Source organism: Erinaceus europaeus, chromosome 16 (assembly GCF_950295315.1).
Source record: "Erinaceus europaeus chromosome 16, mEriEur2.1, whole genome shotgun sequence".
NCBI classification, from domain to species: domain Eukaryota; kingdom Metazoa; phylum Chordata; class Mammalia; order Eulipotyphla; family Erinaceidae; genus Erinaceus; species Erinaceus europaeus.
Genome location: NC_080177.1, coordinates 72,127,348 through 72,143,030, shown reverse-complemented (window position 1 = coordinate 72,143,030; position 15,683 = coordinate 72,127,348). Strand labels below are relative to the sequence as shown.

Sequence of the window (15,683 nt, the reverse complement as noted above, 5' to 3'; positions counted from 1 at the left end):
TTCATCACCTAACCCCCCCAGATTACTAGTAGTACTTAAATCTGAATTGTTATGATTTCAGCATGAGTCTTTTATTGACTTCCACCTCTTTTTAATAATCTATTTCAAATACCCATGTATTTTAAGAAGCAGTATATACATATATATATATTAGTAAAAGTAGAGTCATTTTAAATGACTAGTTTGAAAAAAGAAAATAACCCAGAGTTACAATAATAATTAATTAATAAATTCAATATTCAACATTGAACCTACTTAACAGTAAAAACAAATATACAAAAAAATTAAAACAGACCATGATTTATCTCTAAGGAACTATAATTGTTGTATGTATTAAACTTAGACTCAGCACTCAGCAGCATATGATAGAAAACACAAGTAAGAATAACTTGTGCAAAAGAGAGATTTAATATTTTTCTCACGTAAAAGTTTTGGAGGAAAGTATTCCTTAACGGTGAAGAGACAGGTAGTTCCAAGAGGCTATCGGGGACTCAGGCTGTTCTCGCTTTTTGATAAACCTTTCTTAGTTCATATTTTCACCTCAAAGTCACCTTACAGCAACCTCAGACAGGTGAAAAGAGGTCAGCCTACTTCCCACTTTTATTTCTGATTGAAAAGAAGTAGATCACATAATGATCATTACCTATATAAGTGAGGCTGCAACATTTAATTGTGCAAGTCCGGCATGTGCTACCAGCATAGGCTGAGTAAGGGACTAAGGAAAAGGAACAGAAAGTATACAGCTAGCATAGATAGTATGCACTCTGCATAGATATGGAGCATAAAGTAACAAGATGAAGATGGTGGAAGTTTGGAGACATTCCCTTTCCTCGGACTCTCTAGAAATTTAATACTGAAGCAAACCTTTGTTTCCAGGCAAATAGTGAGACTGATGTAGTGGTGGTAGACACTTTGGAAGGCAAATGTTAATAAAAAATAAAAATCTCAAAACTAGCCACTGTTGAACATAAGGGTTCAGTCAAAAGTCATGGATATGTGTGGAAAAATAAACATCAGTTTGCTTCCCCAATTCTGAGCAAATAAAGCACATCATGTGGTAATGGGGAAATGAAAGCTGGAAACAAGAAATGAGAAAAATATTTTAATGTTGGCATAATCATGCTTCTGTAGTTGATACTTCCAAAACGGGCAGGCAAAAATATCCAAAAATAGTGCCAGTTAGGGCAAGCATAATATGAGTAAGAGTGTGATCAACCATTTTCCCTTCAGGGTCTGAAATTTCCAAACCCAGTACTGGCTCTGAGTCCAGAAGTGTCTCAATGATCCATATCCTTTGGAAAGATGATCCATTCATTCAGATAGAAATCCATCCTTTTCTTTTTCTTTCTTCTCTAAATTGCCAACCTCAGTTTGAAAGTAGGTTCTCTGTAGTAGTATTATATCTCTAGCATTACCAGCACTAGCAGCTTAGTAGTAAGACCATTAGGATGATTGAGAGAAAAACTAAACAGTGGTAGAGAGTGGAATGCTTTTATTGAAAGAAGAAAGGAAGAAAGAAAGAAAGAAAGAGAGAGAGAGAGAGAGAAATGAAGGAAGGAAGGAAGGAAGGAAGCAAGCTGATAAATGGAGAGTTTATTTCTTTAGCCATATAAAAGCAATGAGAACTAAAATCCTCAGATCAGGCTAGAAAAGAGGAAATCATGAAATTGAAAAAGTTAAGAGGTTAAAAAAAAAAGCTGTAGACTTTTAATAAGTCAGGAGGTTCAAAGAGCACTCTACTCATTGCCCTGAAACTCTGACCTTCAGTTTAACAGACGCGACTCACTTATGTGAGAGAGGGGGCTGAGCCACTGTGGAGGAAAGAATCACAGAAGGATGAGTTTCACACTTTTGCCTAGGAGAAGAGAAAACCTCTCCTGAGAAATTTCAGCTCTGTCCATTGGCCTACATTTGAACTGCTCAGAGGTAAACTGCCAGCCTAGTATTTGATGAGAATTGTAGAGAAGGTGGAGATGCAAGTAGCAGAAATTGAAAAGAAAGCAAAAAATGCTGATTCTCCTTTGCAAAGAAATTCATCCCATGGAGAGGGAACACCAGGCATCTCAATGATAAACAGCAGCAAGGCAGAACTTAAGGACAATAACTGGGTTGAAATTTGCCACAATTTAATTATTCAAATGAGCAAATGTCATTTGTAAGCTCTTATAATGTGTGATGCCTCCACTGAAACTGATTCTCTGGGGGGGGGGGGGGTCCCCTGGAGCTTATAATGTATCTGTATTAGAATGTACCCAGACTTTGTACCTCAAAACCATTGGTTTGAGATTTAGCCCAGCCTCGGAAACAATTTAGATATTAGAAGAGAGAGAGAAAAATTCAATAATAACAATGTTTGCTATTTGATACAAAAACAGCAGCATGAGTTAAAGAAATGGTCCTTCATAAAATGCAAGGGAATATACAGCCATAGAAATAGACCTCTCAGCAGCAATTATATTAAGTGATGTCTACAGTGAGGTGATAATTTTCCAGTGATAAATCCTAGACAATGAATTTCCAAGCCCTTCTAAAGCCTCCTCTCAACATTTAAAAAAATACTTTACTGGGGCTGGGTGGTGGTGCACTTGGTTGAGCATACATGTTACAGTGTGCAAGGACTCAGGTTCAAGCCCCTGGTCCCCACCTTCAGGGGGGAAAGTTTTATGAGTGGTGAAGCAGGGTTACAGGTGTCTCCCTGACATTTTCCCTCTGTATCTCCCCTTCTCAATTTCTCACTGTCTCTAATAATATGTAAATAAAAATATCTTGTTATTTATTTTTAATGAAAGAGAGATATGGATGGGGGGACGTGTAAGACCATATAATTTCTCAGCTCTGGATTATGGTGGTGCATGAGATTGAACCTGGCATCTTAGAGCTTCAGGCATGAAAGTCTTTTGCATAACCATTATGCTGTCTCCTAGCCCTTTTCTGGACTTTTTAATGAAGTCAAAGGCACATAAAGCTATGCACAGATGTTCCCAATAGCTAAAGGTATGTTTCTAGAGTTGAGATGGCATCAGTGTTTTCAAAACCACCTTTACATAGTCGCACAGGCAGTGTGTTAGCCACTGCAAACTAAGAGGAAGGCAGAAATGTCCCATGTATTGAATATCAAATCTTTTACCCAAAGACATAAGCTGCAAGAGAAATCCAAACCCCAGAAGGTGGATTAAGTGTTATTAGCTGACCTCTGTCTCTCCCTGAGCATCAACCTGATTTCTTGCTTTTAAAAGTCTTTTTGAGGATTAAATGGGGGACATAGACACTGTTTATTTCATAATGGTGAACTGGAGGTTTCCCATGGGAAAAGGATACAGAAAGAGGAAGAAAGGTGATCTCTTAACCCCTGAATTACATTCTTGACACAAAAATAGCAAGACATCATTTCATTATCTTTCCACGTTTTCATTCTCCCATTGGCCCTCTCTACTTTTCTTTGTTTTACCTGCTAACTTCTGAGGTTCTCCTTATAAATACAGCATAAATGCAAATTTAACTCACATGATGTATTTCCTTAGACCTCCCTGAGAACTTCTGTAGTGCATGGTCCAGGAGGTGGCGCAGTGGATAAAGCATTGGATATTCAAGCATGAGGTCCTGAGTTTGATCCCTGTGAGTGCATGTACCAGAGTGATATCTGGTACTTTCTTTCTCTCCTCCTACCTTTCACATAAATAAATAAATAAATTTTTAAAAAGAAAAATCAGGTTATAAGGGATTGGAATTTCAGAAGACAGAAAGTTATCTAGTTTTTTAAAAAAATGACCTTCTGTCATGGAAATTTCACCAGACTTGGAAGCATAAATAAATAACTCTACTACTTTGCCTACTGTGATGTCAGAAACCACATAACTTCTTTGATACCCAACTGCTTCATGAGTGAAATAAGAAAAACTGAGGTGGGGGAGATAGCATAGTGGTTATACAAACAGACTCCCATTACTGAGGCTCCAAAGTCCCAGATTCAATCCCCTGCACCACCATCAGCCAGAGCTGAACAGTGCTCTGGTTAAAAAGAAAAGGAAAGGGAAGGAAAGAAAAGAAAAGAAAAGAAAAGAAAAGAAGAAAAACTATATTAGACCCATAGACCTGGCATAACTAAAAGTCAAATAAGGGTGTATATTGAGATTTTAATGCATTTATATCATTACTACTTTTGCTTCATTATAATTTATTTATTAAGATTTTATTTATTTATTAATGAGAAAAATAGGAGAGAAAAAGAACCAACATCTGTCGTAAGCTTTACATTGGTTTGTTCTAGCCCTCCCCTGCCAAGAGAATTGGATGAGTCCTGTTAATTTCGCGGGCCTGCTTGGCCCCGCCCCAAGGAACCCCGAGAGAGGGTTCCTGAGTCCGAGAGTTCCAGTGTGCCAGAGTTTCAGAGGGTTCCCGAGTACGAGAGTTCGAGAGTTCCTGAGTTCCAGAGTAAGGGAGAGGGTTCCTGAGTTCGAGAGAAAAAAGAGAGAGTGCTTGCGCCGCCGCAAAGAGACAGCAGAGTTCTGTTTGGTGATTAGTTTGTCTTAGTTTATGAATCGTTGTTCCTGAATAAAGAAATACAGCTTCCCTGCCCAGCCGTTGTCTCCGCGTCTCTGTTACCCGCCCGAAGCTAGACCCGCCCGACCGGAGCCTCCAGAATTTTAACAACAAATGGCGCCCACGTGGACCTGACCTGCGCATCTCTCAGATAAGTAAAGACAATTTGGCTACCTATGCACTATGGCCTTCTCTTCTGCTTGTGAAGAGATCTCCAAAGGCCTCTGCTCTTTCTTCACGAGACTGTTTTGCTGTTTCTGGAACATTTATCTCTGGACCACTCTGTGGTTTCCACTCGCTCGGGCGAACTCAGAACAGCCAGCGGGAAGAGCCAGCGGGCGGGAGGCGAGGTGCGGAGCTGCTGTTTCCACCTGGTTAAACAGCCAGCCAGCCGGCTGCGCCCAGACAACCCCACGCACCGCGCCCGCAGCCCCGCAGCCCCACAGCCCGCAGGAGGCCTACACCAGCACACAAAAGCCCCAGGAGCCCGACGCCAACATGCTGGAGCCCGATGCCAACACGCAGGAGCCCGAGGCCAGGCCACAGGAGCCGGCTCTCCACCGCGTGGCGCAGGGCACTGGACGCGTGGTCCCTCCACACTGCTCGGCCACTGTGAGCAGGGCAGCAGACATGGCAGGGCCATGGGGCAGGGCCACGGCGGCCTATCATGGCCGCCACCCCTGGGCATCTAGGCCCACGCCTTCCACAAAACTGGCCTGCCTGCCCTCTTGCTATGAATTCTGGAACCATCCCGGGCCTCCCGGACCCCCGGGCTCCCTGCCGAAACTGGGCACATGAGATCTCCAGCCGCTGGTCCGGTCTGAAGGCAGACAAGCTGGAGTATGCAGAAATTCGTGCAGAGATCGCAACCTGCAATTCCTAAAAGTGAAGCTGCGCGGGAATGGAGCTGCGTGGGAAGCCACCTCCGAATGGTGACCCCCCCCAACCACTAAGACAGTACAGACTTAAATTCGTGTTTAAAATGACATGTCTTCGTAACAAAGGTTTCTCTCCTTGTGTATTAATGACCATGTTTATGTGTATGTTTAAAGTTTGATAAACAGTAGCTTTAAGGCTAAATTCTTACTAGTCAAAGTTAAATGAAAAAGGTTTTCAATATAATTCTCATATAGATAAAATTAACTTACATTTAAAGTCTAAGGTAAAAATTAGTTAACAATCAATATATTTTAACTAAGTTGGTCTAAACAAAAGGTTAAATAGACTTGTTGATATGTAAAACACTACCTTCTCTATTAGAAATGGTAGATCGCACAATGGCTATGCTAATTATTCTCATGCCTGAGGTTTCCTCTCCGGCCCACACCTAGGGTGTGTCTCCATCTTGAATGGGTGTAACAAAAGGTTAAAAGACGTTGTTGATATGTAAAAGTCTCAAATTCCTTCTCTATTAGAAACGTTGGATCGTGCAGTAGATATGCTAATAACAAGTTTTGTTTCATAGTAAGTAAGTTGCAGCCAGCTGCCTGTGGGACTCTAGGCCGTTCCCCGCCCCCATGCAATTGCCCATCGAGGCAAATAGCCCCCCAGAGGCAAGAAATGTTTTTTTTTTTTCAGATATGGCCCCCTCAGGCCTTCCCTTGGCAACATGCTGGTTTTTGTTATATATGTTTCTGTTCACCCCACACCCTTGATACTATAGTCATTTAGTTAAAAAGAAAAGGGGGAATTGTCGTATGCTTTACATTGGTTTGTTCTAGCCCTCCCCTGCCAAGAGAATTGGATGAGTCCTGTTAATTTCGCGGGACTGCTTGGCCCCGCCCCAGGGAACCCCGAGAGAGGGTTCCTGAGTCCGAGAGTTCCTGAGTTCCTGAGTTCGAGAGTGACAGAGTTCCTGAGTTCCGGAGTTCGAGAGTTTCAGGGTTACAGAGTAAGAGAGAGTGCCAGAGAGACAGAGTTCCTGGGTTCCTGAGTTCCAGAGTAAAAGAAAGAGTGCTTGCGCCGCCGCAAAGAGACAGCAGAGTTCTGTTTGGTGATTAATTTGTCTTAGTTTATGAATCGTTGTTCCTGAATAAAGAAATACAGCTTCCCTGCCCAGCCATTGTCTCCGAGTCTCTGTTACCCTCCCGTGAAGCTAGCCAACCCGCCCAGCAGAGCCTCCGAAATATTAACAACAAACATCACTCTGATACATATGTTGCCGGGGATTAAACTCAGGAGCTCATGCTTGAGAGTCCAATGCTTTATCCACTGCCCTGCCTTCTGGACCACACCTCATTCTTTTTAATAAAACAAGTACACATGCTGCCTGGTTTTGAAAGTGGCTCAGTTAAAGTATTTCCCTCCACAGAACTTAGAAACCTGAGGTGGTCATCATCAGTCAGAGGTTTCAGAACTGTCACCAGTTTCCCTACTGGGATCTTGTGGGAGTCTCTCCTTGTTGGTGTCGTCGTGTTTCTTTCTCCGTGTACAGGGGGGAATATCTGACGTGTACAACTTGAGCAGAATGTCTCCTTTATATTCAGTGAATGCCAGAAGGTAGTGTGTGCTGTGTGCCTCAGAAAGCCCAGGCCTGATAGTGCTGGTGTAGAGTCAGAGGGGACAGTTCCTCCTGCCCTCTAGATTCTTCTAGGGCTTTCACTAATCCAGATTTCCAGATAAAAGTATCATGCAGCCACAAAAAAACTACATAGATTATAAGGATTTCGTTTTCTGTTTTCAGTGGAGGATTTCAGTGAAAGAGAAACTTTTATACCCTGAGCAAGGGAATAGAATGAAGTCATGGGGCTTCAAGGAAGGAAAGGCAGGCGACTTGCATGTAGAGAAGAGAGTAACTCACTCGATAAAGACCAGATGTTCTGTGGATATATGTTTATGTTGTTGTCACAATAGGCTTCTCTGGCAGAAAAATTATATCTGGAAATAGTCATACATCTGGCTAAAACTCTGGTTTTTCATTCTTGTTGATTGTTAGTGGAGTGATACATATATTTTTTTCAGACCTGGGAGGACCTCAGTGGGCCTTTTCTGAAATAAATTCACCTACCACGGGAGTTCGCCTTAAGGATGTCAGTTCCGCGTATCTTGGGAAGGCAGGTTCTAGGAACCGTCACTTGTTTTCAGAGGGTTTGACACTCCTTTTCTTTCCCTTCTTTTTCCTAGAAGACGTACCAAGGATGGAAAGACCACTGTTTTCTGTTCTCTTCTTCTTGCTGCTAACCTTGATAAGCCCCATCTTGCTGAGCTGGGCATGGACTGCACCCAACTGTGCCATAGCCAACAGCTCCCTGTTGCCCAACATCTCTTTCCACGTTCCTTCCTGCACCCTGATCCCAGGACTGCACTTTTGCGCATCATGCTTCAATATTTCAGACTTGGCCCAGACCCTGGACATGGTGCCTCCAAATATAGAGACTCTCTGTCTCCAGGGCTCAGTGCCCACACTGCCAGTAGACGCTTTTCCACGCTCCAGCTTCTGAGGCTGCAGATGGGCAACCTGCAGATCACACTGGAGGCATTTCACGGCTTGCACAGATTGCAGCAACTCTCCTTTGAGCACCACACTCCCTGCTGTGTACATCCGCTCCTACCTCTTGATGCCCTTGAGCCCCTCCAATTCCTCAACACCCTTTCCTTCCAAGGCTACTGCCTGCATCGCAGCCAGAATATCCAGCCGCCCATCAGCCTGACTCATCTCTCCCTGAGACACAGCTGTCTGATGGAGCTGTGGGAACTGCAAGGGCTCTTTCCAAACCTTGTCCCTGCTTCCACTCCTGTAACCAGTGGCAGCCCGAGAACGCCCTACCTGCAGGTGTTGGATCTGTCTGCCAACCCACAGCTAAGCCAGGTAGGTGGCAGAGCTCTGCACGGCCTCCAGCTCCACTCCCTGAGGTTGGATCGTATCCTGTTGAGTGCATCAGACCTCCCAGATTTGGGACTTAGCCACTTGAACACCCTTTCGCTCGTGGGAACAAGTCTGGAAAAACTGCCTGGGAATGTGACAGCCTACTTGGAACTTAGTGCACTTGACCTGGGGAGGAACCAAAGCCGGAGCATCGAGGAGGGAGAACTCCTGCGCTGTGACTCCCTGGAGTTCCTCAGTCTTCATGCCAACAGCCTGCAATTACTTCCTTCCAGTTTCCTGTGTGCTCTAGCCCAGCTTCAAAAGCTCAACTTGTCAATGAATAAGCTGGGCCTCACCTTGAGGCTCCCAGAAGGACTGGTCAGCTCACACCTGAGAGTGTTAGATCTGTCCCACAATGAGCTCTCCATGCTCCCCCCTAGGGCATTCTCTTCTCTCCCTCAACTCGAAGAGCTCTGGCTGAGTGGTAACAACATCTCCAATTTATCCAGTGAGAGCCTGGAGGGGCTGAGATGGCTGAAGACTCTAGACCTGAGCTGGAACCAGATTGAGATGCTGACTCCAGGCTGGCTTTCCTCGCCCCCTGCCCTCACCTCACTGCACCTTTTGGGCACCCATTTAGATAGAATCTTGGGCAATCAGTTCCAGGGCCCCCAGAGTCTGAGTCATCTGTGGTTGGGTTCTACTACTGCTCTGGAAATCTACCCTCCCTGGCCTCCAACACTGCTTAGCTTGGAGATGCAGGCAATAAGCTACATTGATTTTAACCCCCCCAGAGAAGAACCGTTCTTATTCTTGGAGAACCTGACCATACAAACTACCTACCTGTTGCTGCCCTGGCACAGCGAGGGCATTCACTTTCCTAACCTTCGGCACCTCACTCTGCGAGGCTGCGAACCCCACATTTTTGACAGCAATAAATCCACAAGCATCTTTTCACAGCTTCCTCATACTTACATTTCTGGTTTGATGGTGATGTTTTAGGATATCTGAAACTCACTGAGCTGCCCAGGCTGCGAGTGCTTGAGCTGGGGGACTCGACCTCTTCCATACAGCTACAACCAGCAAAGCTAAAGGTGCAGCTGGAGCAGCTGCCTCGGTTGCAGGTGCTGGCACTGAGCAGCCTGCACCTTAAGACCTTCTCTGTCTCCAAGTTTGGAAGCTTGCTTCTTCAGCTGCAGCTGCTGGTGCTCAGCTCTGAATGGGCTCTGGAGCTAGATGACGGCCTTGAAGAACTGACACCCCCAGATGCCTCCCTATGTATATTTCTCAGATATTACGTTCACCTGTCAGTGTGAAAACTCTTGGCTGAGTCCATGGGCAGTGAGAACTCCCAAAACCTTTATGTATGGGCTGGAGAGATCTATCTGCAAGGTTGATGCCTCTGATGACTCCAACAGGACCCTACTCTCCTTCCTTTCTGCCCACTGCCAACAGGATCTTAAGTTTCAGAGCTTTCTTGCCAGCTTCTCTTCAGTGTTCCTGTTGACCTTCTTTGCACTGCTAGGCTGTCCTCAATGGTCCTGGAGTTACCGTCTCCGATCCCTGTTTCATGCCTGGTTCTGGAGAATAGGAGGGCGGTGCCCCAGAAATCAATTCCACTTTGATGTCTATATATCCTATTGTGGGCAGGACCAAGTCTGGGTGCTGGAAAAGCTAGTTCCTTCCCTGGAGAAGCCTCTTCCAATTGGTGAAGGTTTGAGGCTCTGCTTGCCTGAGAGGGACTTTGGAGTTGGGCAAGACAGGATAGAGGCTATAGATGCCAGCATGGAGAACAGTAGGACCATCCTCTGTGTGCTCAGCAGCCAGGCCTTGCAAAGTGCCTGGTGCAATCTGGAGTTAAGGTTCGCCACCTACCATCTACTGGCCAGTCCTAGGACCGCTCGGCTCCTGCTGCTGTTTCTAGAACCTATTGATTGGTCTCATCTGCACAGTTACCACCGCCTGGCCCGTTGGCTACAGAAGGAGGACTACTTTGACTTGTCCCAAGGGAAGATACAGTGGGATGCCTTCTGTGAGCAACTCCGGAAAAGGATAAAGAAAGCCAGGCAAGACAGAGAAGACTAGGGGCTGTGGAAGAGAGAGACAGTTATGCAGGCACAATTCCCAGCAAGGCCCTGGATGCTTCATCACCAAAGAGCAGGTTCAGAACAGCAGTCTGTTGGCAATTAAACGGCATAGAAGAAGAAACCCAATCCTCATGAGGTAAAATAGTCATAAGTATGTGAAAGCAAGACAACTCCTTCAGAAAAAGTAGTCCCAATACCTGCTAATCCTGTCAACAAAAGGCAAACTCTAAAAGAAAAGGGCACATAAATAGTTTCTGGATTTCTCATCCTGCCTAATGAAGTCAATCAAGGGCTGGTGAGATAGCTGACTGCTCACTCTTTCTGCTGGGAGATTTCCTTCCCCTTCTGAGTAGTGATACACCCACCTTTCTCTCCCCCAACACACACATTTCAGATCTCTGGGAAATCTGTACTTGATTTCCCGTGTGCAAATGTTATGCAGCAGCAGTCCCCCAAATAAAACCTTCATGCTCTACTGCCACCTTGTGGCCATGTCTTTCTCTTTCTTCAATCACCCCTCAAATCCCTCAGAACCGTTGCAAAATTAAGGGTTCATTCCAATTTTTTAAATTTATTTTTATTTAAGAAAGGAGACATTAACAAAACCATAGGATAGGAGGGGTACAACTCCACACAATTCCTGCCACCCAGTCTCCATATCCCATCCCCTCCCCTGATAGCTTTCCCATTTTCTATCCCTCTCTGGGAGTATGAACCCAGGGTCATTGTGGGTTGCAGTAGGTGGAAGGTCTGGCTTCTGTAATTGCTTCCCCGCTGAACATGGACGTTGACTGGTCGGTCCATACTCCCAGTCTGCCTCTCTCTTTCCCTAGTAGGGTGGGTCTCTGGGGAAGCAGAGCTCCAGGACACATTGGTGGGGTCTTCAGTCCAGGGAAGCCTGGCCGGCATCCTGATGGCATCTGGCACCTGGTGGCTGAAAAGAGAGCTAACATACAAAGCCAAACAAATTGTTGAGCAATCATGGACCCAAAGGTTGGTCATTCCAATTTTTGTACCGCATAAATATTACATGTTTTTTCCTTTCAGGAAAAAAAATACCATTTTTTCTATTAATAGTTTTGTTATTTTTATATATAACTTGGGGAAATAGTCCATAATTCTCTTTGCTCTCCCTACTTTGTTGTCAACGAATAACCATTGGAGCATACTATTCATTTTCCCAGCATCAACAAAAACCACAGACTCGCAGCGAATTAAGCACACATGGCTCGAAGCACAAGGACTGGCATCAGGAACCTGGTTCGAGCCCCCGGCTCTCCACCTGCGGGGGGGGGGGGTTGCTTCACAGGTGGTGAAGCAGGTCTGCAGGTGTCTGTCTTTCATTCATCCTCTCTGTCTTCACCTCCTCTCTCCATTTCTTTCTGTCCTATCCAACAACAACGACAGCAATAACAATAATAACAACAGTGACGATAAACAAGGGCAACAAAAGGAAAATAAATAAATAAAGTTTAAAAAATAGTCTCTAGTATGCAACTTGTCCCATCACTGGATAAATTTCTTTGTTAAGGGAGTCAGGCTGTAGCGTAGCAGGTTAAGCGCACTTGGCGCAAAGCGCAAGGACTGGCCTCAGGCTCTCCACCTGCAGGCGATATCATCTCAGTAGCAACAACAATAATAACTACAACAATAAAACAACAAGGGCAACAAGAGGGAATACACAAATAAATAAAATATTTAAAAAATTCTCTTAAAATATTATCCACTTAAACTACAATATGTTTTCCTCTACCCTTAAATATTATTTTTAATATTGTACATTGAGGGTTAAATGGGACAAATTAGATTGCTGTATTAAGTTGCCACTCTTCCTATGTTTCAATGGTGTTTCTTTTCCCAACTAAAATATTCCTTTCATAGTAATTCATTATCCTTACCTCTAAGCTCCTTTAAGTTGCATTTCCCCATATTCAGTGCAGCTTGCTCATGTGATTCTTTTAAAAATATATATTTTATTAATTTTGTATAGAGAAAAAGAGAAGTTAAAGGAGAAGAAGGAGCTAGAAAGGGTGAGTGAGACATCTGTAACACTGTTTCCTCACTTATGAAGTTTCCTCCCTCTCAGGTAAGGTTTGGGGGCTTGAACTTGGGTCCTTAAGCAATGTGAAATGTGCGTTCAAAACCAGGTGAGTCATTACTCAGTCCCTTATTCATGTACTTCTCAAATTATGAAACTCAGAACATTCAAAGGACTCTATATCTGAGCCATGTAGAGTTAAGCAGGATATGCTCACTACTTCCATCTACAAAGGCTAAAGTGACATTATTAGTTCTGACAATCACTGTGTTGATTTAAATGTTTAATTTACGTTTCTCCTTATTAAATCTGAAATGCTTAATGAAACCAGACTGACAGAACAGATTCACGGAATTTAAATAAGGGGCAAGAGTTTGTGGTCAATTAATAATAGGATCACTGTTACTGGTCCAAAAATCCAATATCACCATAGGATACTTGGAGTTGGGTTATGTGTAGAATCATGGAAATTAGGGAACAGATGGAGTCTTTCATGTGTTTTGCAAATTATTTGTAATAACAAACTTGTCACTGTGTCCTTTTTGTAGAATCTTTTGTCTACATATTTTAATTTCAAAACCCAGTGTCATCCTTTGTGAGAGAAAACACTGCTACATTACTAATTAGCAATTTATATAAGACACATAATGTGGACACACACACACATATAAGGATATATAGTGTATGTGTAAGTATTTATACACATACATAGAAGTTTACATATATAGTAGTATATTCATACAGATGCTTCAGGTAATATTTAATATTCTAATCCAAGCTAAAGATCAATTTATTTGTCAGTTTAGACCCAGACCTTACCATCTTTTCCCTTTCCCCCTAGAGGAGAGGCCAATTTATTACTCTTAAAGAAATACTGAGATTTGGCCAAAACTTTCTCATTGTTATTCCTAGATAAATAAGGCCACTGGGAGGTATTGAGTAATCCAGGAGGGTCAGAGATAAATCTTGACATGCTTATTAAAAAGTGTGCAGGGGACTGCAGGTCAGAGGTGAGGCGTGACTGCACTGATCATCATTCCTCCAGGATGGGCCATCTGGGGCTGAAGAGTTGCAGCTTAGAACATGTGAGCACCACACTCTCCTTCAGAGGCAGAGGCCTATTTGCTCCTCCCCCAAATAAGAACCACTACAGTTCCCTTTAGCAACTGCTGGTAACCACCTCTCCAGGCTCTAAGTGTGGATTTCAGTTTCTAAACTTGACATTACCTTCCAATGAACACCCATTTATAGAAACCTGCTAACAAAGAACTTGGATACAAAAACCTTCGCCGTGTTTGGCTTTGTGGTACACGTTCTCCTGCTGAAACGAGAGACCAAGGAGGCAGGAGAACTTACATACTTCAAGAAAGAGAAACCTAAGCTTGGACGGCTCCTCCCTAGTTTTCACCTAGTAACTTCAGGTAAGGTCCAGCTCTGATAGTTTTGGCAATATCTTTTTCAAGAAGCTTTCCCTCTGCAGGTAGAGACTGGGAGCTCAAACCCAGGTCCTTGCGTATTGTAACATGTGCGCTCAACCACATGCACTACCACCCGACCCCAGTGGAAATTGTTTAGACTCTTAACTATACAACATAGACTCCAACATTAAAACTCATCTGAATAAATTTAATTCATGTGCTTGCTTATAAATATGCAAGTAAATATATTTAATAAAGGTAACTAAAGTTTGCCCAAGTAAGTTCCTAGATGAACCATAAAGCTATAGAGTCGAAAAATCAGTTATGTCTCCGATGTTAAAGTAATAACACTTCAAAAAGGGAAAAAAGAAACGGTCAACTTTACTTCAAATCTTATCACTTAACTGTGTCAGGTGTAGCCTATTTCCTGACCCTGAGTATGTGGCAGGAGAAAATACCAGGCAGTATGAGAAGAATATTTTCTTATTAATGAACACTGGCTAACCACAGAGACTACAAACACATTTTTCTTAAGAAGAAGAAATTTAAGACAGGCCACTTACTTATTTAAAAGCCCAAGAAGGGGAGTCCGGTGGTAGCGCAGCGGGTTAAGCGCACGTGGTGCAAAGCGCAATGACAGGTGTGAGGATCCTGGTTTGAGCCCCCAGCTCCCCACCTGCAGGGGAGTCGCTTCACAAATGGTGAAGCAGGTCTGCAGGTGTCTATCTTTCTCTCCCCCTCAGCCTTCCCCTCTTCTCTTCATTTCTCTCTGTCAATCCAACAACGATGACAATAATAACTACAACAATAAAACAACAAGGGCAACAAAAGGGAACAATAATAACTACAACAATAAAAAATAAATTTCAATAAATAAATAAAAGCCCAAGAAGATACATGTACAAACCATTATATTTACTGTCGACTGTAAAGCATTAATCCCCCAATAAAGAAGAAGCCTGTAGAAATATCCCAACATGGGGCTGGGTGGTGGTGCACCTGGTTGAGCGCACATATTACAATGCGCAAGGACATGGGTTCAAGCCCCCAGCCCCCAGCTCCCACCTGCAGAGGCAAAGCTTCATGAGTGATGAAGCAGGACTGCAGATCTCTCTCTCTCTCTCTCTTCCTGTCTCTCTCTCTCCCTCTCTCTTTCTGTCTCTCTCTCCTCCTTCTCTATCCCCCTATTCTTCTCAATTTATGGCTGTTTGTATCCAATAAATAAATAAATATAATAAAAAGTTTAAAAAGAGAGAAAGAGATATGTCAACATTAGAGCCCTACACTCTCATGCCTGACACCTCAGAGACCCCTGTGAAATATGCAGCGTCCCCATAACCACAGCTCATCAGTGCTCTGGTTTTGTCTCTCTTGTTCTCTTTCTCAAAAGTCAGTAAATAACTAAGCTTTAAAGTCTTTCTCACAATTAAAATTAAAAAGTAAGGGCGGGACGACAAAAAGACCATACAAGTGATTCGATGAAAACATTTAAAGTTGTAGATAATTCAATACAGAAACTGACTCAGAGAGAAGATGGCAAAAACCGGTGTCCACTCACATTCACTTAGAACTTCATTGTGACTTAGTGGCAGTAAGACAGCATAGATCATGAAGCAGAGGAGATGAAGAGCTTCAGAGAGGGGTAGGTCAGCGGGGGTTGTCTTCAGTAGACTCTTGTCACCGATACCCTCCTGCTTACTCAGACTGAGTGAAGTCTCATAGTACAGATAAGTCTTTGTTGCCTTCCTATTATTTTTTTTTCTTTCAGCAAAATGATGATTCCAACCTGAATAGTT

The 15,683-nt window shown here is 43.5% G+C and overlaps 1 protein-coding gene across 1 annotated transcript; it reads left to right on the top strand.

Annotated features, from left to right (window-relative positions):
- Nucleotides 1-7,676: 7,676 nt before the first annotated feature.
- LOC103126318 (toll-like receptor 11) lies at nt 7,677-10,429 on the top strand. Its single transcript, XM_007537218.2, is given in 4 exon segments — nt 7,677-7,959; nt 7,962-9,308; nt 9,311-9,603; nt 9,605-10,429. Coding segments are annotated over 4 exon segments (2,748 nt in total).
- Nucleotides 10,430-15,683: the final 5,254 nt, after the last annotated feature.